At 46.2% G+C, this 19490-nt stretch overlaps 1 protein-coding gene across 12 annotated transcripts in view; it reads left to right on the forward strand.

The window, feature by feature from the left end:
• Window positions 1-2909: 2909 nt before the first annotated feature.
• The window catches only part of mical3b (microtubule associated monooxygenase, calponin and LIM domain containing 3b), a 28216-nt gene continuing 11635 nt past the window's right edge, over window positions 2910-19490 (forward strand). For 10 of the 12 annotated variants that reach the window (XM_063500438.1, XM_065469450.1, XM_065469452.1 and 7 more), the window contains exons 1-14: window positions 2910-3017; window positions 5502-5841; window positions 6105-6312; window positions 6389-6505; window positions 6924-7025; window positions 7423-7578; window positions 7667-7767; window positions 8602-8859; window positions 8938-9053; window positions 9136-9262; window positions 9392-9485; window positions 9973-10120; window positions 19064-19260; window positions 19347-19447. In XM_063500438.1, coding sequence (XP_063356508.1) covers window positions 5578-5841; window positions 6105-6312; window positions 6389-6505; window positions 6924-7025; window positions 7423-7578; window positions 7667-7767; window positions 8602-8859; window positions 8938-9053; window positions 9136-9262; window positions 9392-9485; window positions 9973-10120; window positions 19064-19260; window positions 19347-19447 — 1989 coding nt within the window. In that variant the 5' untranslated portion in view covers window positions 2910-3017; window positions 5502-5577. Of the gene's footprint in view, window positions 3018-3954; window positions 4347-5501; window positions 5842-6104; window positions 6313-6388; window positions 6506-6923; window positions 7026-7422; window positions 7579-7666; window positions 7768-8601; window positions 8860-8937; window positions 9054-9135; window positions 9263-9391; window positions 9486-9972; window positions 10121-19063; window positions 19261-19346; window positions 19448-19490 lie in introns of all 12 variants that reach the window. The other 2 variants (XM_063500437.2, XM_063500439.2) reach the window with 2 other exon arrangements.

A 19490-nucleotide genomic window follows, 5' to 3' on the forward strand; every position in this document is an offset into this window, starting at 1 on the left:
AAAACAGGGCCTTGCATTTAAGGAATGGTAAACAAGTATTTTTTTAAACCACTCTAAGGAATCAGATAGGAACAGGTACATTACCTTGTATTTGGTCTTCAGATTGTTCCACTTCTTTTTTGCTTGCTTGGCTGCTATGGCCAGGCCTGAAGAGCTAACAAAGTCCCTGAATGTGGCACTGTCACTTCAATAGCTAGTTATCGTAAGATCTTTTCCTCTAATCCTTCCCTAGAACACGGGGAGCAGCAAAACCAGTCAAAATCAGTACTTACTCCCATCCAGTCTTGCAGGAATTTCTCCTTCCTGTAAAAAGGCTCTCATTTTCTGCCCACCACTCAATGAGAGCCCGGGTTTTCTCACTTGTCCCTTGATTAAAATATAAAACATTAAATATTGCATTAGTATAATAATAATTCAAGCAAAGAAAAGCCTTTATAGGAGGGAAAAATGACAGCAAAACAATCAGGCGCTTTATTAAAAATTAATGTACATAGAAACGTGAAAATAATTTAAGGTTTTTAAACATTATATAGGATACAGTGTTGGGAAGGTTACTTTTAAAATGTATTCCATTACAGAATACCGAATACATGCCCCAAAATGTATTCTGTAACGTATTCCGTTACGTTACTCAATGAGGGTAACGTATTCTGAATACTTTGGATTACTTAATATATTATCATGCTGTTTACAACTACGTGAATGTACTATGGCTGTGATTTATTACTGTTACTGAAGGTCCGAACCGTAGTAAAGGGACATCTGGCTAATACGTCGGGTTCCGTGTTGGGCTCGTAGCTGAAAACTAGCTTTACTTTGTTGTCTGGGTCAACTTTGCTAGCGAGAGACAGAGAGAGGCGTTGAAAGGCTGCTCCAACGGAACTTATTTTTTCCGGAGGAAAACACGAACACAGTGTACAGTTGAGTCTTAATAGCTTACTTACAAATGGGCTCGTCAGGCACTCTTCTTAGCTGCAGTGGTTATTATTATATTTACATGCTTCCAGCTCCCGTTTTTGCTCCGTGACAGCTCGGACTTTTCCTTTCTCTCCCTCCCTCGCTCACAGACACATAACGTGTATGGTAGTCCATTCTCGCTGCAGCACGGACTACACTGCCCATGAGGCTACATTCTTTAGGGCGATGCCTGTAGCATTCTGCCTTTTAGCTTAGCACAACAACAACAACAAAAAAGCGCTCTCTCACCCAGGAAACACGCAGAGAGAGAGAGCGTCACCCTGTAACCATGGCAACCGTAACGCTGCCGCCTGGAACAACAGAACATAGCTGTCAAACAAACCCAAACAGTCCTGACCCGCGAGAATATGAAACGGGAAAGTACCGCCGTGTAATCCATTTATTTCAACAAAGTAACTGTATTCTGAATACCACCTTTTTAAACGGTAACTGTAACGGAATACAGTTACTCATATTTTGTATTTTAAATACGTAACGGCGGTACATGTATTCCGTTACTCCCCAACACTGATAGGATAGTATAAGATTTGTATGAACAACTGGCTATTAAAAATACCAAATTGATTTATATCAGAACCTTTAGAGATAGCTGAAAATTTCCAAACGAAATGCAGAGATTAGGCCAGCATTCAAGTGTTCTGGATGCAGAACACTTGCAACCAATCAGGATGCCAAACACTTGTGCTATTAAAAAAAAAGCATGCAAAATTGCATTAAAAAAAAAGCTGCGAAAGGTGAACCGCATTATAGCAAGGGACCACTGTACTTTGAATTGGAACAGTACTTGCGTAATTAAGACTGCAAGTACGCAAAAGTACGCATATTGAGGCAGGTCCTTCAACTGTTCTCATCCTCACTCATGTTGCTCATGTTGGTTCTTACTAGCTGCATGCTGTTTACAGCCTAGGAACATTTTTCAACCCCATGATTGATAGCATAACATGAAACCTGTGATTTTTGTATAACAACATTATATGAGAAAAATTAATGTTTTTTAATTATTATTGTTGTTGTTTTTAAGTTAGAAATAAAAGCTCTTATTTCTTAGTTACCATAAGAAAAAAAAATACTGCCACTGTATGATCACACACCTGTTTGAACTTTTGAAGAAAGACTTTGACAGCATTAGTTGTAGGAATGTAGATTAGTCTTTTGTTAACTAAGAAAAACAAGTAGAGTCACCCCAACCCTGAGGCCTGAATGTTGCAGTTGCATAACACACTGTTGATAATGATGTTGTCTTTGTACCTGAATAAATAGAAAACCCAGAGTAAGAGCAAGTCCAGTGTCCTTTTTGCATAGGTTTATGAAGTCACATCCACCTGACACTCTCAGGACCACAACAGCCACACAGCCTTTTATCTGATGATGGTGGAGGTTTGGCTGCAAATCTCAGGTAAGCAGTCTAAGAGTAAAAGATGGTTTGATATGTGACGTTCACGTGGCCTTTAACGTAGGATGTCACACAGAGAGCTGCTTGGTGACAAACGGGGTTATTTAAGATTCTTCACACAGACCTGATGATGTCAAGACAGTTTCTGCACTGCAGTCCTTGTCTGAGTGATCACGTGATTGTTGATAGGTTCCCACATGAACTCCTGTCTCTGTACCCGTGGGGCTAATTATTAGTGATGGTGTTATTTACATCTATGAAGTCTGAGGTGACATGACCAGTCATGCTTGATCCTTGCGATGTGATGAATGTCACAGTGATGAACTCTACTTCATCACTAACAAAGATGATCTGAGGCTGCTGCCCAGCTCCCGTTAAGCTTGTTAACTCCCAGATTACCATCAGGATCCGCTCTCTGTCTGACAGTCAGGGGGCGGGGCTTGCCCCAATCTAACAACGCCCCCTGACCTCAGCTACACACTGTGTGTGTCAGTGCGCCTGTTTGACCAGCTTTGTAAGTTTCAGACACTGTGAGGACATTTGACCACACTGACAGGAGTGTGTCTGTGTGATTAAAGTGGATTAGTGTGTGCTGGGGAGCAGTAGCAGTTGGAGGCAAGCAGCAGGTGGCTGGCAGCTCTGAGATGTGAGTACATTTCTGTCTGTTTCCATTCAGTCTGCAGACAGGAAGTAAAAGCAGACTTTTATTTTTTTGAGTCACAGGTGTGTGTGTGGTGGGATTGAGTTTTTCTGAGTGCTGTAGAGTTGAGCTGCAAATAAAAAGGCTGCAGAAAGATTCAGAGTTTGCTGTAACCGTGTTTTACACTCAGCTGAATAAAGAACAAGATGATGCTGAATCTTGAGAAAGAAAACCGAGCAGCTCGATGTCTGTTTGGTCAGTGTGAAATATCTACTGCACGGTGAACAGAGTGAGACAAAGTACTCCAAACGCATAATATCGAGAAACTGCAGCTGATAAATCGTCTTGACTTTCATTTAGATCTTTGACTCAAACTTTATTTAAACATCAAACTGTGGTCTCACCCTCAGCTGTCCGTCTGAAGCACAGATAATCAATAGACTAATAAATCAATTACTCTCCTCTGTGTTAAATCCAGTAAAGTGAAACACGCTCAGATCTGCTGCTGTTTGTCTGTCTTTGTGAGGTTGTTTATTCTCACCTCAGGGGTCAGAGGTCATGACGGTTTAGGTTATGAAAGCATCGTGTCACTGAGGGTCCTCACAGAGGCAGACAAACGTGCGTGTTGGTGCTTGGTACTGACAGGCATGCTCTGTGAGCCTCTTTGTTTCAAACACATACTCAGGCTGATGGCTGGTCATGTGGCTACAACACAGAGACATCATTATCATTTAACTCGCTCTGAGGTGATGATCAATAATCTGATCAGTTCCAGTGATCTGAGGTTTTGCTGTTTGAATGGTTTGATGTCTCTGCAGTGAACACTTATAAAAACATATTTATTGATTAATTTGCTGAAATGGTTAATGGGTTATTTATTGATGTTTTATTCTGAAATTCAAACAGAGCTGAACAAAAAGGGTTTTCTAGTTTTAATTTCCAGTGCCATGTCTGTAGAGCTGCTGTTATTTTCAGCAGTCGCCTGAGTGTCTGTGAACGCAGCCTTGGTGTAGCAGGAGTTTATCAGCAGGGGGTCTGGACTCCATCCAGGTCGTCACACCTTCCCTTCAGCTGCTCTGTCACCTTAAGTCCAGGTTGTCACGACTACAGAGTGCACCCGGCAGTGGAAGCAGATTCCTTTATTCCAGAGTGCTGTTGCTGATGTCCCGTTTACAGTAACTTTAATTAACTGTTAACTGTCAGGAAGCACTCCACCAAACCGCTTTGCTCAGAATGTCAGATCACCTTTAAAAGGTGTTGGATGCACGACTGGACCTCAGCTCTGCACGCGACACAGCTGACCATCAGATTGAGACGACTCTGTGAGCGTTTCAGGTACAATGGTTTAAATCGCGTCTCACACAAAGAAGTATAAAGGAGTATTAAGACCACATTAAGAAAAAAAATATTGGTGACAGTTTTGAGATTAAAGACATAATTCTATTCTTAGGAAGAAAAAAAAGCAGAAAAATGTGTAGATTACAGCTGTTTCAGGACAAAGCGCCACGGCTGCTGTAGCCTCTGAGGTAGTGAGGTCGTACTTCAGGATCAGTTTTAGTTAAAGGAAGAAAATGATTTGTCTTTCAGCTCAGAGACACCATCAGCATGACGACGCTGAAGAGTTGGTCAGCTTTACACAAAATCCAACAGATGTGAGATCTGTTGGATCAGGACGGCTGATCATTTGGTTTCAGTGACTCATCTACACGAGGCGTGTTTAAGAGGGAAAGCAGCTGTAGCAGTTTTTCTTGAAACAACTTTTCTCAACATTTAGACTTTATTTTCAAAATGATAAACAATATTTGTTTTTCCTAATGTCACCCCAATACTTATCACTACTTCGATACCCACACCTCACTAAATCCTGTTTTTCCACCTGAGAGACATCATTTAGTTGAGCTTTGTAGCTTCTAAAGAGGAACTTAGGGTGCGTTCATGTGCTCCTGTTTTCTTTACTCAGTAAATCTGCAGGTAATTCGAAATGCAGTCGTTCACTCCTTACTGGATAAAACAGAGTCCAAAAGCACCCACTACTGATGTCTTTTTATCTACTTTTTAAATGTTCTGTTATCTTAAAATTGTTTTCTATGAAGCATTGACTCTTGTGAATCGTATCTGTGGAAAACACCAGATAAACACTAATGGTAGCATTAACTACAATCTGAGAGGGAGAAACTTTTCCCACCTACCTCTGAAGTACTCCAAAGTACCTCTAAAATAACAAAAAGGTACTCAGGACTTCAAAATTGTGAGAGTTCTGCTTTCCTTTAAAGCATCCAAGTGTTTTTCCTTTGTTTTCCGGTACCTGCACTTTAAGTATCACCATGAATCAGTAAGTACTTTTCTGTACTGTCTCAGGCTGTATCTGTATTTGTAATTGGGGGTGAGCCACAGGAAGACACAAACCTCACAAACAGCGCCTCAAATTTTTAGCTTTTATCCTCAATTAGGCATCATAGTCTGTAATTCCACTTCCTGTCCTTTCACCAGACAGAGAGCGAGCTGAAGATCACAGGTGACATCATCAGCAGGTGATCCATGGTGCCCTGCAGCCTCAGAGGTCACCATGGAAGACCAGTCTTTCCCAGAATGCCAAGCTCAGGAGCTGTTTGATGAGTTTGTATCAGCATCAACCTGCAGGGCGACGCTGCGCTCCTTCAGCCAGCTTTGTGAACATCTGCAGCTGGACCCGAGCACTGCCGAAAGGCCACTGTACCGACCGATTAAATGCCGCCTCAACTACTGGAGGGCGAATGGTCTGTGGGCCAAGCTGGACCGGAGGGGGGCGCAGGAGGAGTACCAGAGAGCGCGAGCCTGCAGTGATGTGACTGTACGTGTTTAAAAAAACACAGCAGGAGCTTCGGTTCAAACATACTAAGACATGTTACTCAGTCATTTTATTAGGAACACCTTACTACTTCATAGATTGACTGTTCATGGCAGAGAAATTAAAACAGCATTCACAGATTTTGGTTTTTGGTCTTAAAGTAATATGACCTTGAACTGTTGATATAAGGCTTTACTTTAAGGTTAAAAAAAAAAAGAAGGGAAGAATGTGTCTGATCGTCTGTTGTCTCCTCTCTCGCTGGCCAGTGTGTTATCATTGGTGCAGGGCCTTGCGGTCTGCGGACAGCAGTGGAGCTGAGCTTCATGGGAGCTCGAGTGGTGCTGCTGGAGAAGAGGGACTCCTTCTCCAGGAACAATGTGCTCCACTTATGGCCCTTTACCATCCACGACCTGCGGGGCCTCGGAGCCAAAAAAGTTTATGGAAGGTTTTGTGCCGGCTCCATCGACCACATCAGTGAGTCAGCATTCTGCTTCTGTCTGATCAGAGCAGCCAAACCATCCAGTCAGCACTTCCTGTTTCCTGTCTGCAGGTATTCGCCAACTGCAGCTTGTCCTGCTGAAGGTCGCCCTGCTCCTGGGGGTCGAAGTTCATGTCAACGTGGAGTTTAAAAAGCTGGTGGAGCCAGCAGAGGACCAGCACAGACACAGTACGGCCTAAGAGTTTGAACAAAGGGGCTGCTGTATAAATAATTAAAGCCAGACAATGCTGTATGTATTGCTAGAAAAAAAACTGAAGTGTGTTCACAGCTCACAGTTACAATTTTTACATGCGAACCGAGTTAAACTGTCAGCCAAAGTGACAATGGGGGTATAAGGCCTGAAGTCAGACAAAATTTTACCTAGAGTGAAAGTGTTGAAAGAAATCATTGGTGTAACCTTGTTGATGTTAATTAGAAAACACAGAAGCAGATGAATAGTAGCCATCATCAGGGTCATAAACTGAGCTGCGGAATATGTGAGCGAAAGAAATGAAAGACAGACAGTACGTATGAATTTATCTTTCAGTCCTAAAAGCACTTAAAATGTAGATTCCTCAACTTTCTGTGTATCTATGTACCTGTCCAGAGCTGGGCTGGAGAATGGAGGTGAGTCCAAAGAATCACCCTGTGAGTCAGCTGGAGTTTGATGTAATAATCGGAGCAGATGGACGCAGGAACACACTGCCAGGTACAATAACACTACCAGGTATCAAAAAATAGTCATGTACATCAGCATCATCAGGTAAATCAACATCATCAGGCAAGTACAACAAGATCATCAGGTACATCAACATAGTCAGGTACAACAACTTCAGTTCTTCTAAGGGTTTTTGTGTCTTCCAGTCCATCAGAAAGTTGTAACCTACTTTTGAATCAGTACTGCAGTGTAAGCCTTTTTCTCACAGTCTGATGGAGGTTAATCCACCTGTAAATCTGAACCCTGACTGCTATATAGAAGCAGCATCATTATAACATTTCAGACTGGTATGATACTTCTCTGGACTATGTGCTGTTTGACACCCCTTTTCTAAAATGTGGTCACTGTGTACCTGACCATGTTGTCCTGTATCCATGTGTGTGAACAGGTTTCAGGCGTAAAGAGTTCAGGGGGAAGCTAGCCATCGCCATCACAGCAAACTTCAAGAACAGAAACACCACAGCTGAGGCCAAAGTGGAGGAGATCAGCGGTGTGGCATTCATCTTTAACCAAAGGTTTTTCCAGGAGCTACGACAGGAAACTGGTTTGTTCCTAAGAGTTGACACACACCTGGAGTCTGCATTCAGAGACTCTAGGTGTGTGTGATGTTCACCTGTGTCTGCCTGTTTTAGGGATTGACTTGGAGAATATTGTGTACTACAAAGACGACACACACTATTTTGTGATGACGGCAAAGAAACAGAGTCTATTGGAAAAAGGAGTAATTCTGCAGGTAACACACACACACACACACACACACCTGGAGTCATTCTCTATCCATCCCTCCGTCCATGAGCTGAGTCATGAACCCACACCATTGCTGTTGAATAATTTTAGCATTTCGAGGTGAATCTCATCCAAAACTTGCATCTTGCACTCTGGGAGCTTCTTAACCACCCCAGTAGCCTCTCCAGTGAAACTGCTTCTTCTGAGTCTTCAGACTTTCTTTAGTCTTGTCAGTAGTCCTTCTCCGTGGCCTCTCTAAACTCCTTCCACACTGTTTTGATTTTGACTGTCAAAACCACAGCTCTTTCTAGCTTCCTGGCACCTATCTGCTTTTCAGCAGACCCAGAGGTCAACTAGAAAGGATGGCTATGGCCCACATCTGTTCATATCTGCAAGGTTTTTGAACATGGCTCACTGCCCCCTCCTTATCCAAGGATACATGACAAATTCTCCTGGAGGTGAGAGTGAAAACCCTCATTTACATGGGATTTCAAATTCACCTTCACCACCTGTTTGGGTTTACCAGGTACGTCTGGAAGCCTTCCAGAGAGTTCTGAAGATAGTTACCCTGAACTGCACCCAGTCATGGACCACATATCAAGGTCTTGTTATCAAACACTCCCCGGTAAGCTCTGCTCTCAGGTCTACCTACAGGAGGGGGCTTTGGTTTTTTATTTCAGGGCAAGGTATTCATAGCTCTCAGGGTCACTGGGAAATACAAACATTTCCACCACATTGAGATGGCTGTCAGTTGTGGAGTAATTCTGTGTGAAGTCACACTCCTCAAACCAACTCACATAAGTCTGAATTAATAGTAGATGCCTTTGTTGTTTTTCTTTAGGATTTTGCAGACACAGAGCTGCTCCTCTCTCGAGGGAACGTTGACCAGAATGCATTGCAGGCGTATGCCCGTGAGGCTGCAGACTTCTCCACCAATCACCAGCTGCCAACTCTGGACTTCGCCATGAATCACTATGGTCAGCCTGATGTTGCCATGTTCGACTTCACCTGCATGTATGCATCAGAGAACGCTGCTATGGTTCGCCAACGCCACGGACACCAGCTGCTGGTCACACTGGTTGGAGACAGCCTATTGGAGGTGAGACCGGTGGAGGTAAACAGGCTGCTGGAAGTGAGATACCTTGATTAATTACAGAGTCTTCCTGTCTGTTTGCAGCCCTTCTGGCCGATGGGGACGGGAGTCGCTCGAGGGTTTCTGGCAGCTCTGGATTCGGCTTGGATGATACGAAGTTGGGCTCAGGGCGCAGCTCCTCTGGATGTCCTGGCTGAGAGGTGAAGACACACCTGGACAGGATACATCTGCTGTTCTTTCACACCTGGCCACATTATGTCTGTTTGTGTGCCTTTCCTACAGAGAGAGTTTGTACCGTCTCCTCCCTCAGACGACTCCAGAGAACATGCAAAAGAATATCACTCTGTACTCTGTAGATCCAACAACAAGATACATGAACACCAGCCCTTTGACCGTCACACCTGCCCAGGTAAACACAGAGAGGGAAGGGCTTTTTTGTCTCTGTTGATGATGTTTGGTTGGACTGAAGAATTTAAAGCTGAATCAATAAACAAGTAAGAGCTGCTCCTGTATGAAGGGATATTTTTTTTGTCTTCAGGTGAGGCACCTGGTTGACACAGGAGAAGAGGTGGGGCTAACCACAGACTGCAGTGATATCATCCGGCTCCCCTCCCCCAGATACCTCAGACAGGGTGGGATAACTTTACTCTGAAGATGTTTTTTTGTTTTAACTACAGTGTGATTGATGAACGATAGAGTGAAGTTTTTTAGTTCACAGTCTGACCTGATGGTGGCAGCATTGTCTCTCTGTCCCAACACTGTGCATGATTCTCAGCTTCTAAAAAGTGTGTATATATATATATATATATATATATATATATATTTATGTATATATATAATTTTTATAGTATTATTTATTATTATTATATTATTATTATTTATTATTTATAATATTTTTATAATATAACTTTTGTGTGTGTGTATAAAAGCCTTGATGAACTTCATTACGTAATTTTCAGGAACAGATCTGACAAATAAAAGATCTGACAAACTTTCTTGGAAAGCCTAACCCTTCAGCTGAAGTGCAGCAGCTGATGAAGGATATTCAACTTCCTCTTTAAAAATGCTCTGAGGATTTCATCTGACTGGTCCCCTCTCTCTTTCTGTCTCTTCTCACAGAATCCTTCTCTCGATCCAATCAGCTGCTGACTTGGTGTCAGGAACAGACTTGTGGTTACCATGGCGTTAATGTTACTGACCTGACTACTTCCTGGAGGAGTGGCCTCGCCCTGTGTGCTCTTCTCCACCGATACCGATCTGATCTGATGTAATTACTTTTAGTTAAAACTGCTCTGAGGACAGTTTCCATCACTCTGTGTTTGGGTTTTTAGTCACATGACTTTTGGAAAAAGTTCACTCAGACCTACCGTATTTTCCGCACTATAAGGCGCACTTAAAATCCTTTAATTTTCACAAAAATCGACAGTGCGCCTTACAATCCGGTGTGAATTATGTATGAATTTTGGTTGTGCTTACTGACCTCGAACCAATTTTATGTGGTACATGGCGCTCAAAAATTAGTCAAAAAATGTTTAAGCTACGAAGCCGCACCGGGGCATTAGGGCTACCGTAGTCAGGAGCCTCAGGTAGTAATCTGGGTCCAAAACTCCGTCTGCTTCAGGTCCCAAAGTCAAACGAACACTGTGGCGTCACTGAGAGTTAAAAACTGTCTAAATTCTTTCATCTTTAATAAAATGATCAGCATTGCTGCTTTACCAGGTGTAACAATTAAGTTTAACATCCAGGCATCCATGAAGACAGAATTTATTTAATTTAACAGAGTTAGAAGTTAGCAGGAAGTTAGCTCGATAGTTTCCACCTAAACATGATATAGCATGTTCTGACTGAGAGATTTCTGAAAAAATTAAAAGGTACAGCTCTGCCATCACTTCCAACATTAATGAAGACAGAAAACTAAACAGCAGTGACGTTTGTAGGGTTACTGAAGTTGGATTAGCTGGTATATAATGACGTGTTACGTGATCGCTAGCGACATGGCTATGTTAGTGTGACCAAGTGGTCGGCGGGGTTAAATAAAAGGAAATAAAATGACAACGCCACCTAGGGGATTTTCACCCCTAGGAAATATATTTAAGAAAAATAGATAAAAGGAATAAAAAGAGGCCGCACAGATTCAAGGATGCACTCCGAGGCAGGTTGGCTCCAATATTAAAACAGTTTATTTATAATAAGAATAAATAAAATATTAGAAACCAAAATGTAGCGTCATTGTTGACAGTGTCTTAAAGCGAAAATAAAACAAACATGGAACTTGGACTTACCAGCAGCCGTGGACCCAAAAGAAAATCACACAAAACGAAAATCACTGCAGCCCACCCGGTGCTGTACAAAAGAAAGTGTGAAAACGACCCACCACCTGAGGTCCCAGGGCCACTGGCACGTCCTTCATCCACTGAAATAAAACACAGAAGTATGTTAACAGGATAAAAGGGACACTGAGCGTCTGGCTCGCTACAGATAATAAAAAAAAACTAAAACACACTTTAATAACTTTAATAAAAGAAACCACACACACGCACACACACCACAATGGAAGGCTTATGCCCCACGGGTCCACTCGTACTGGTAATAGTCGTCCCAGACTCAATTGCCAGCTGGTCTGGCTCCCCACAGGCTAAGACCAGCAACGGAGGCAATTTAAAATTCCCGGCACGACACTCGGGCAAAGGATTGCTTCAGCCCGATCACAGAAGCGTGGGCACACGCCACAGTTCAGAAATAAAATAAAATAAAACCAGGCGAACCAGGAAATGGTAGGCCTACTTAATAAAACCAAATAAGACACGATAAAACAATTCGAAACCAGGCAAGACAAGACAGCAGGCTCCACTGAGGAGGAGCCCTCACAACAACGGCTAGGCAGGTGTCTTGATTCTTCACTTAAGGCTGTGTGAGTTGCCACGGAGGTGAAGGCAGCGATCACACCCCCAGGACCGGAGGCATTATACTCTCACTGGCGGGGGAAATCACACAAGCACCTCTCTTCGCAACGCCGGAATAAAACAACCTGCCGCGCTGTGGCTGTCATATGATCTACTCTTGCCGATCAGTCCGTCGCAGAGTGTCAGCATTTACTGCTGCTTTGCGCTGAATGCATGGGAGGAATAATCCAAAGAAGCACCGGCTTGGCTTTATACCTGGTGCCAGCCTGCAATCAATATGCAGGTGGGTTCCCAATTGACCTAGTTTTGCAGTAAGAGCGAGCGCAGGAGAGAGCGACAGCAGTAGAGCGAGCGAGCGAGAGAGAGAAAAGAAAGGCGAGTAGCCCATCCGGCTACATCTACCCCCCCTTTTTGTATTGGCGCCCCGACAATAACTCAAGAAACCTAACACCATGGCCTGAATATGGCAAGCTGCGCATTAGCGACTGGTGCAGATTCAACAGGACGTGGCAAGTGATGTACATTCGAGTGCTGACCAGCTGTTGAACGTGCTGTTCTCCGCAAGTGTGACCCACTCACCTCAGACTGTTCAACAGAGCCTGAGGAAGAACCTGGGGGAGCAGAGGTCGAGGGTGCTACAATCACACTGGGAGTAGACCTGAGCTCCACCGATGGAACTCTAGAGGCATCAGAAGATGACGCCACAGGTTGTGAAGGTACCTCAGGGACAAGGAGCCACAACTCATCATCACTCAGAGAGGTCCGCTCTGAGTCAGCAGGCACAGGCGGGGGTGGAGCCTGTGGACCAGGTGCAGGAGGCCCCGGGCTGACCTGTGCCTTCAACATGTCGCGATGGACATGTCGAACCTTCTCCAAATCTCCCACGGGGGCAATGGTATAAACAGCCCCATTCTCTTGGGGTGCCCTCAACACCTGATAGACCACAGAGCTCCATAGGTCCTGGATCTTGTGCCGACCCCGGGCGCTGTGATCTCGAAGATACACCAGCTGACCGACCTTTAAAGGAACAGGGTGGACTCTCTGGTCATGGCGCTCCTTGCGACGGTCAGCAGCCAACGACAACCGTGCCCGAGCTCCCTCAAAAGCCACCATTAACCTGGCTTGATGCTCGGCCACCCAGTCCTGAACCTCTCCAGGCACTGGGTCCTGAACCCGGCCTAGAAGGAAATCAATAGGCAGCCTAGGATCCCTGCCAAACATCAGGAAAAAGGGCGACTCTCCAGTGCCCTGATGGGGCGTGCTATTATAGCAAAAGAGCACGTGTGGTAAGCATGCAGCCCAGTCGCGTTTCCGAGATGATGGCAGGGTCCGAAGGAGGTTATGGAGGGTTCGGTTAAACCGTTCACACTGCCCATTACCCGCTGGGTGGTAAGGGGTTGTACGGGACTTGGCTACCCGATACAACTCACATAGCTGTTGCATCACCAAACTCTCAAAGTTTCTACCCTGGTCAGAGTGGAGGCGGCTAGGAACGCCAAACTTGAAAAACCACTCTGTTAATAGGGCCTGGGCCACAGTAGAGGCCCGCTGGTCCCGGGTAGGGACTGCAACAGTGTATTTGCTAAAAACGTCAGTCATAACCAAGACGTTTTCAACTCCACTACGGGAAGGTTCCAACACGGTGAAGTCTATGGCCAGGATCTCATTTGGCCTAGACGCCAACAGGTGACCCATATAACTATGAGACCCTAACTCTGAGTCCTTTGCGACCTGACAGCGTTCACAACGCTGAACCCATTGCTTGATGTCAGAGGACATCCCGGGCCAATAGCAACGCTGCCTGACGAGTTCAGTGGTACGCTCAATACCTTGGTGCCCATGGTCCTGGTGCAGCTGCCTCAAGGTCTCAGGCTTCAGAGCCTCTGGAAGCACAAGCTGGAGGGCTTCCTCACCTCCACCCGGACGCAAAATACGGCGATAAAGGATGCCATCCTTCTCCACCAGACGGTCCCACTGACGCAGCAGAACCATGACTGGTTTGGGGAGCTGACTCCTTTCCACCGAAGAGGGCGGGGACTGCCTCCTCCAGTATACCAAGAAATCCTTGAGGAGGGGATCAGCCTCCTGCAAAGCACGAATATCCCCTGGAGAATGAGACGGAAAGGCCCCAATCTCCGACTGAGTAACAGCGGGCAGCACTGCTGGACACGGAGCCTGCTGAAGCGAAGTGGGGATGGGAGTCCCAGGCAACACGCCCTCGGCCAGGCTGGAGCTCGTCTCATACTGTCGGGAGAGAGCATCAGCATTCCTATTACTGCGGCCTGAGCGATACTTAATCTCAAAGTCGAATGCCGCCAGCTGGGAGGCCCACCTCTGCTCGGTGGCACCCAGCTTAGCTGAAGAGAGGTAACTGAGTGGATTGTTATCAGTGTAAACCACACACTTGTGCCCCAGCAAGTACTCCCGGAACTTCTCGGCCATGGCCCACTTGAGCGCAAGAAACTCCAGCTTCATAGAGCTGTAATTGTCCATATTGCGCTCATGGGGCCGGAGACCTCGACTGGCATAAGCCACTGGCCGGACAACACCCTCTACTTCTTGGGAGAGGACTGCACCCAAGCCACTGTGACTGGCGTCAATCTCCAATATGAATGGACGTGTGAAATCAGCATACGCCAGCACAGGGGCAGACACAAGTTTGGCTTTCAGGGCCTCAAAACTCTCCTCACACTGAGGTGTCCAGATAGCACTCAAACTCTGTCCCGAGCCCTTCTTTGTCTTGGTGCCAGCCAATTTAGCCACCACTTGATGCAGGGGAGCCGCCAATGTGGCAAACCCCTCCACAAAGCGCCGATAATAGCTGGCGAAACCCAAAAAGGATCGCAACTCTGACACGGAACGAGGACACTGCCACTTGGCTACTGCGTCAACCTTGGCTGGATCTGTGGAGACACCCTCACAAGAGATTACATGGCCCAAGTAGTTAACCTTCTGCTGGAAAAAGGCACACTTTTCTAGCTTAGCCTTGAGCCCCTCTTGCTGCAGCCTTTTCATCACCATCTCTAGCCGTTGCAGATGCTGAGAAACGGACGAGGAAAACACAATGATGTCGTCCAGGTACAGCAGTAGCGACTGACACTGCTGATCCCCGAACATCCGCTGCATTAGGCGCTGAAAAGTACCAGGAGCATTGCACAGCCCGAATGGCATTCGATTCCATTCGAACAGGCCAAACGGCGTGCAAAAAGCGGTCTTAGGCTTATCCTGCTCAGAGACTGGCACCTGGTTGTACCCACTGGCCAGGTCGATGGTAGAAAACCAGCGTGCGCCAGCAAGGGCATCCAGACTTTCCTCAATGCGAGGTAGCGGGAAGGCGTCCTTCCTCGTTTTGCTATTCAGCAAACGATAGTCAACGCACAAACGGAGACTTCCATCCTTCTTGCGGACCAACACGATGGGGGAGGCATACGGACTGCTACTCTCCCTAATTACCTGGGCCTCCAATAGCTGATTGATATGGGCCCTGACGGCCTCATAATCAGAAGGAGGAATCCGCCTATACCTCTGCCGGACGGGTACGTCATCAAGCAGAGGTATATCGTGCGAGATAAGGTTCGTGCAGCCCAAGTCTCCCTCATGAGTGGAGAAAACAGAGCGGTACTTCTGCAAAAGTAACCGTACCTCATGTTGCTCTGACTCAATGAGAGCAGACAGGTCAATCGCATCCACCATGTCTTGAGCAGGGCTGCTGGTTGTATGGGAGGAAACTGTAATGGGAAAAGAGTGTTCCTCGCTAACACCAGCAGGGAGGCTAACAACAGTAGCTTGGCTGATCACTCCTAAATGGGTCCGTGGGTGGAGGACAGCTTCCGCTGTTCCCACATTAGTGACTGGGATATAGGCAACACCCTTATCCACCTGGACCAAACATGGAGAGGCCAGCAACCCAACTGGCAGCCCGGACTCAGGAGGCTCGAAAAGCACAGACTGGCCTGACAACTGCTGTGAACAAGTGGTGGCCACCAGCTGCATGACACCACCAGGTATCCGCACGGCCCGCGGGCCCTGTACCTTGACGGTACCAGCACGGTCCTCTGGGGCTTGGGCTGCAGACTGGTGACACTGATGTAAGGCCTCCAAAACTGGTCTCGGTGCTTGTGACACAGAAGGAGAATTAAACAAGGAGCCACCGAAAGCCCCAAACAGCTCTTGATAACAGCGACGGATGACATTCATTCCTAAAATACCAGGAACAGAGGGCGTGGCACCAGGAGGGTCCTTCACTATGAGGATCCCACAAGAGGGCATTTCCTTGCCACACAGGAGTACACTGAGCTCCAAATAGCCAATGTAAGGAATGGCAAGCCCATTGGCAGCCCGAAGCTGTAACCAATGGCATGACTGAAGGCGTTCTTGTCCCCAAGGGGCAAAATGCGTCAAAAAGAAGCTCTCTGTAATGGTGGAAACCATGGAACCAGTATCCACCAAACAAGGGACAGTCACCCCACTAATCAGCACATCTATCTTTGGACACGATGAAATTAACCTGCCAATCCTATCTTTCTGTGAGCCAGTGAACTCCCCACCTGAACTGTGGCTCTGCAGCTCAGAGGGTTTTAGTTTCCCGACTGGGTAGCGGAAAGGTGATTGCCAACTGCCGTACGAGGAGGGCCTGAATCAGAACCTGCTCTGGTGCGGCGTGAAACCCGCTCCCCAGTGCACTCCCTAGCAAAGTGTCCTGGCTGCTGACACCGGCGACAAATCACCGAGCCAGCCCGTGAAGGCCGAACACCTCTTCGGGGGTTCTGTAAAGAAACCACTGTCTCAGTGAGCTGATTTAACTGCTCTTGCTGGCGCTTTAGGAGTTCCTTTAGCTCATGCCACTCAGACTCGGGCATACCAACAGGAGCAGACCTAGGGCTAGTGCGCACCCCACACTGGAAACCATACGCTGATGGGTGGGAATAGCCGCGGTCGCGAACACCGCCTGAAAACCCTTCTCTTTCCCATCTAATTGCTTCCCCACGCACCTCTAACAAGGTGGCAGTAGGCACACGGCGAACATATTGTTTAAGCTCTCTGCGGAGAGCACTGTCAGCAACATGTTCTACAAACTGGTCTCGGAGCAACACCTCTGCATTACGCATGCCATCAGGTGCACTTTGTTTCACTTGCTCCATCAAAGCCATTAGCGCTAAGGAAAACTCCTGCAAAGTCTCTCCCTCCCGCTGTCTCCTCGAAAAGAAAGCCTGCTGCAGAGTGACATAGGACTGCGCATTACCATACAGTTCCTTTAAAATAGTCAACACCCGAGCAGGATCCCCTCGCTCTGAATTAGGGCGAAATTTGATCTCCTCCCTTGCTTCTCCCTCTAAATGGTCAAAAATAAAGAAGGCTTGATCAGCAACAGACAGGTGCCGGGCACGCATGCACGCTTGAACCTCTTCAACCCATTCAGATATATTGATGCCTGTTCTGCCATTAAACATGGGACATTTACGGTCCCTAGGCACCACCACCAAACGCTCTGTGACAGCGGCCTGGCTACCAACATTTGGTACGCAACCAGCTGGTGCGAAGGAGGCCGACGCAGCACCACCACCAGACTCCAGCACAGCGCCTCTATCCCGGCGCAATTGCTCATTATCTGCTTTTAACTGTGCTACCAAGTCTCTAAGTTGCTGCAATTCTTCCTCCATAATAAATTTTAGACCAAAACAGGGAAAATTATATCGGCAAGGTGCTAAAATCCTATTACTCTTCCTCCTAAACCTGGATACTGCTGTCTTGTCTATAATCACACTTAAAAAGAAATAGAGCCTTCAAACAGGTAAACTATGCTCTACAAAAATAAAACAATTTACAAAACCAAACATCTACCTCAAATGTGCATCCTGTCGACCAACGCCAAGTATGTGACCAAGTGGTCGGCGGGGTTAGATAAAAGGAAATAAAATGACAACGCCACCTAGGGGATTTTCACCCCTAGGAAATATATTTAAGAAAAATAGATAAAAGGAATAAAAAGAGGCCGCACAGATTCAAGGATGCACTCCGAGGCAGGTTGGCTCCAATATTAAAACAGTTTATTTATAATAAGAATAAATAAAATATTAGAAACCAAAATGTAGCGTCATTGTTGACAGTGTCTTAAAGCGAAAATAAAACAAACATGGAACCAGGCAAGACAAGACAGCAGGCTCCACTGAGGAGGAGCCCTCACAACAACGGCTAGGCAGGTGTCTTGATTCTTCACTTAAGGCTGTGTGAGTTGCCACGGAGGTGAAGGCAGCGATCACACCCCCAGGACCGGAGGCATTATACTCTCACTGGCGGGGGAAATCACACAAGCACCTCTCTTCGCAACGCCGGAATAAAACAACCTGCCGCGCTGTGGCTGTCATATGATCTACTCTTGCCGATCAGTCCGTCGCAGAGTGTCAGCATTTACTGCTGCTTTGCGCTGAATGCATGGGAGGAATAATCCAAAGAAGCACCGGCTTGGCTTTATACCTGGTGCCAGCCTGCAATCAATATGCAGGTGGGTTCCCAATTGACCTAGTTTTGCAGTAAGAGCGAGCGCAGGAGAGAGCGACAGCAGTAGAGCGAGCGAGCGAGAGAGAGAAAAGAAAGGCGAGTAGCCCATCCGGCTACATTAGCATAACATAAACACAGTGAAGCTGGAGGATGAACGCTAACTTTTTCCACTCAATAAAAGTTAACGTGAGGGTTCCCGATGGTTAGGGACAAATGCAATCGCATGGCAGGATGCTGTAAACGGACCAAAGTTCAGTCAGGAGAACAACTGAGATAATCCATCCACAATACGAGGTTAGTCATTAATATACTGCAACAACACGGAAATAGAGCAGCTGCGAGAGAATTCAACATTAATGAATCAAAACTGGACTTATGTGACTTTTTGTTTGTTTGTTTTTCGCTTAATGCGCCTTATAATCCAGTGCACCTTATGGTCTGAAAAATACGGTACTCAGAATCCAGAGGGACAAACTGTGTTGTGAGACGTCCTGTCGGACTGAACAATGAGATTCATGTCCTGTCAGAAACAACTTCCTGTGTCATTATGTGAGAAAACTTCATCATCAATAAAACAAGCTTCAAGAGCAGTGAAAGAACAGGGTGCAAAAGTCAACAACATCTAAATAACAGAAAGTTTACTATATCAACCTTCTGTGCTTCACTCATGTACATTTACCCATGAATAATTTAAAAGATAGAACTAAAAGGTCATAAACATTTGTTCATGGATTTTAGAGAGGAATGGTCCTTTAAAGGTGAGAGTTTTGCTTATTCTGAGGTCTGAGTTGACTCCTGCCTCTCCTCAGAGACTTTGACTCTCTGGATGAGTCGTCAGTGGAAGATAACACTCGACTCGGCTTTGATGTGGCTGAACGAGAGTTTGGGATTTCTCCATTGATGACGGTGGAGGAAATGTCGTCTGTGGAAGAGCCGGACTCTCTTTCGATGGTCATGTACCTGAGCCAGTTTTACCAACTGCTCAAAGACTCGCCGCCCCCTACAGGTGAGGCTGCAAACTGCTCCCGATCAGCCATTCTACTGGAAAAGGGCTGATAAAAAAGACGTGGTAATCCAACATGTTTGTTTCAGGCTGCCTGAGGCACATCACTGACCTGCGATCAGCTCTCATCGCTCCCGCCTCCCTCCTCAGCCGACTGGGAACCAGTTTGTCCAGGAAGAGAAACCCAAAGGTAGCGTAGTTCCACCTCCTCATACCTGCAGTCATCTGTGTGA

This window comes from Pelmatolapia mariae, linkage group LG17 (genome assembly GCF_036321145.2).
Source record: "Pelmatolapia mariae isolate MD_Pm_ZW linkage group LG17, Pm_UMD_F_2, whole genome shotgun sequence".
Lineage (NCBI taxonomy): Eukaryota > Metazoa > Chordata > Actinopteri > Cichliformes > Cichlidae > Pelmatolapia > Pelmatolapia mariae.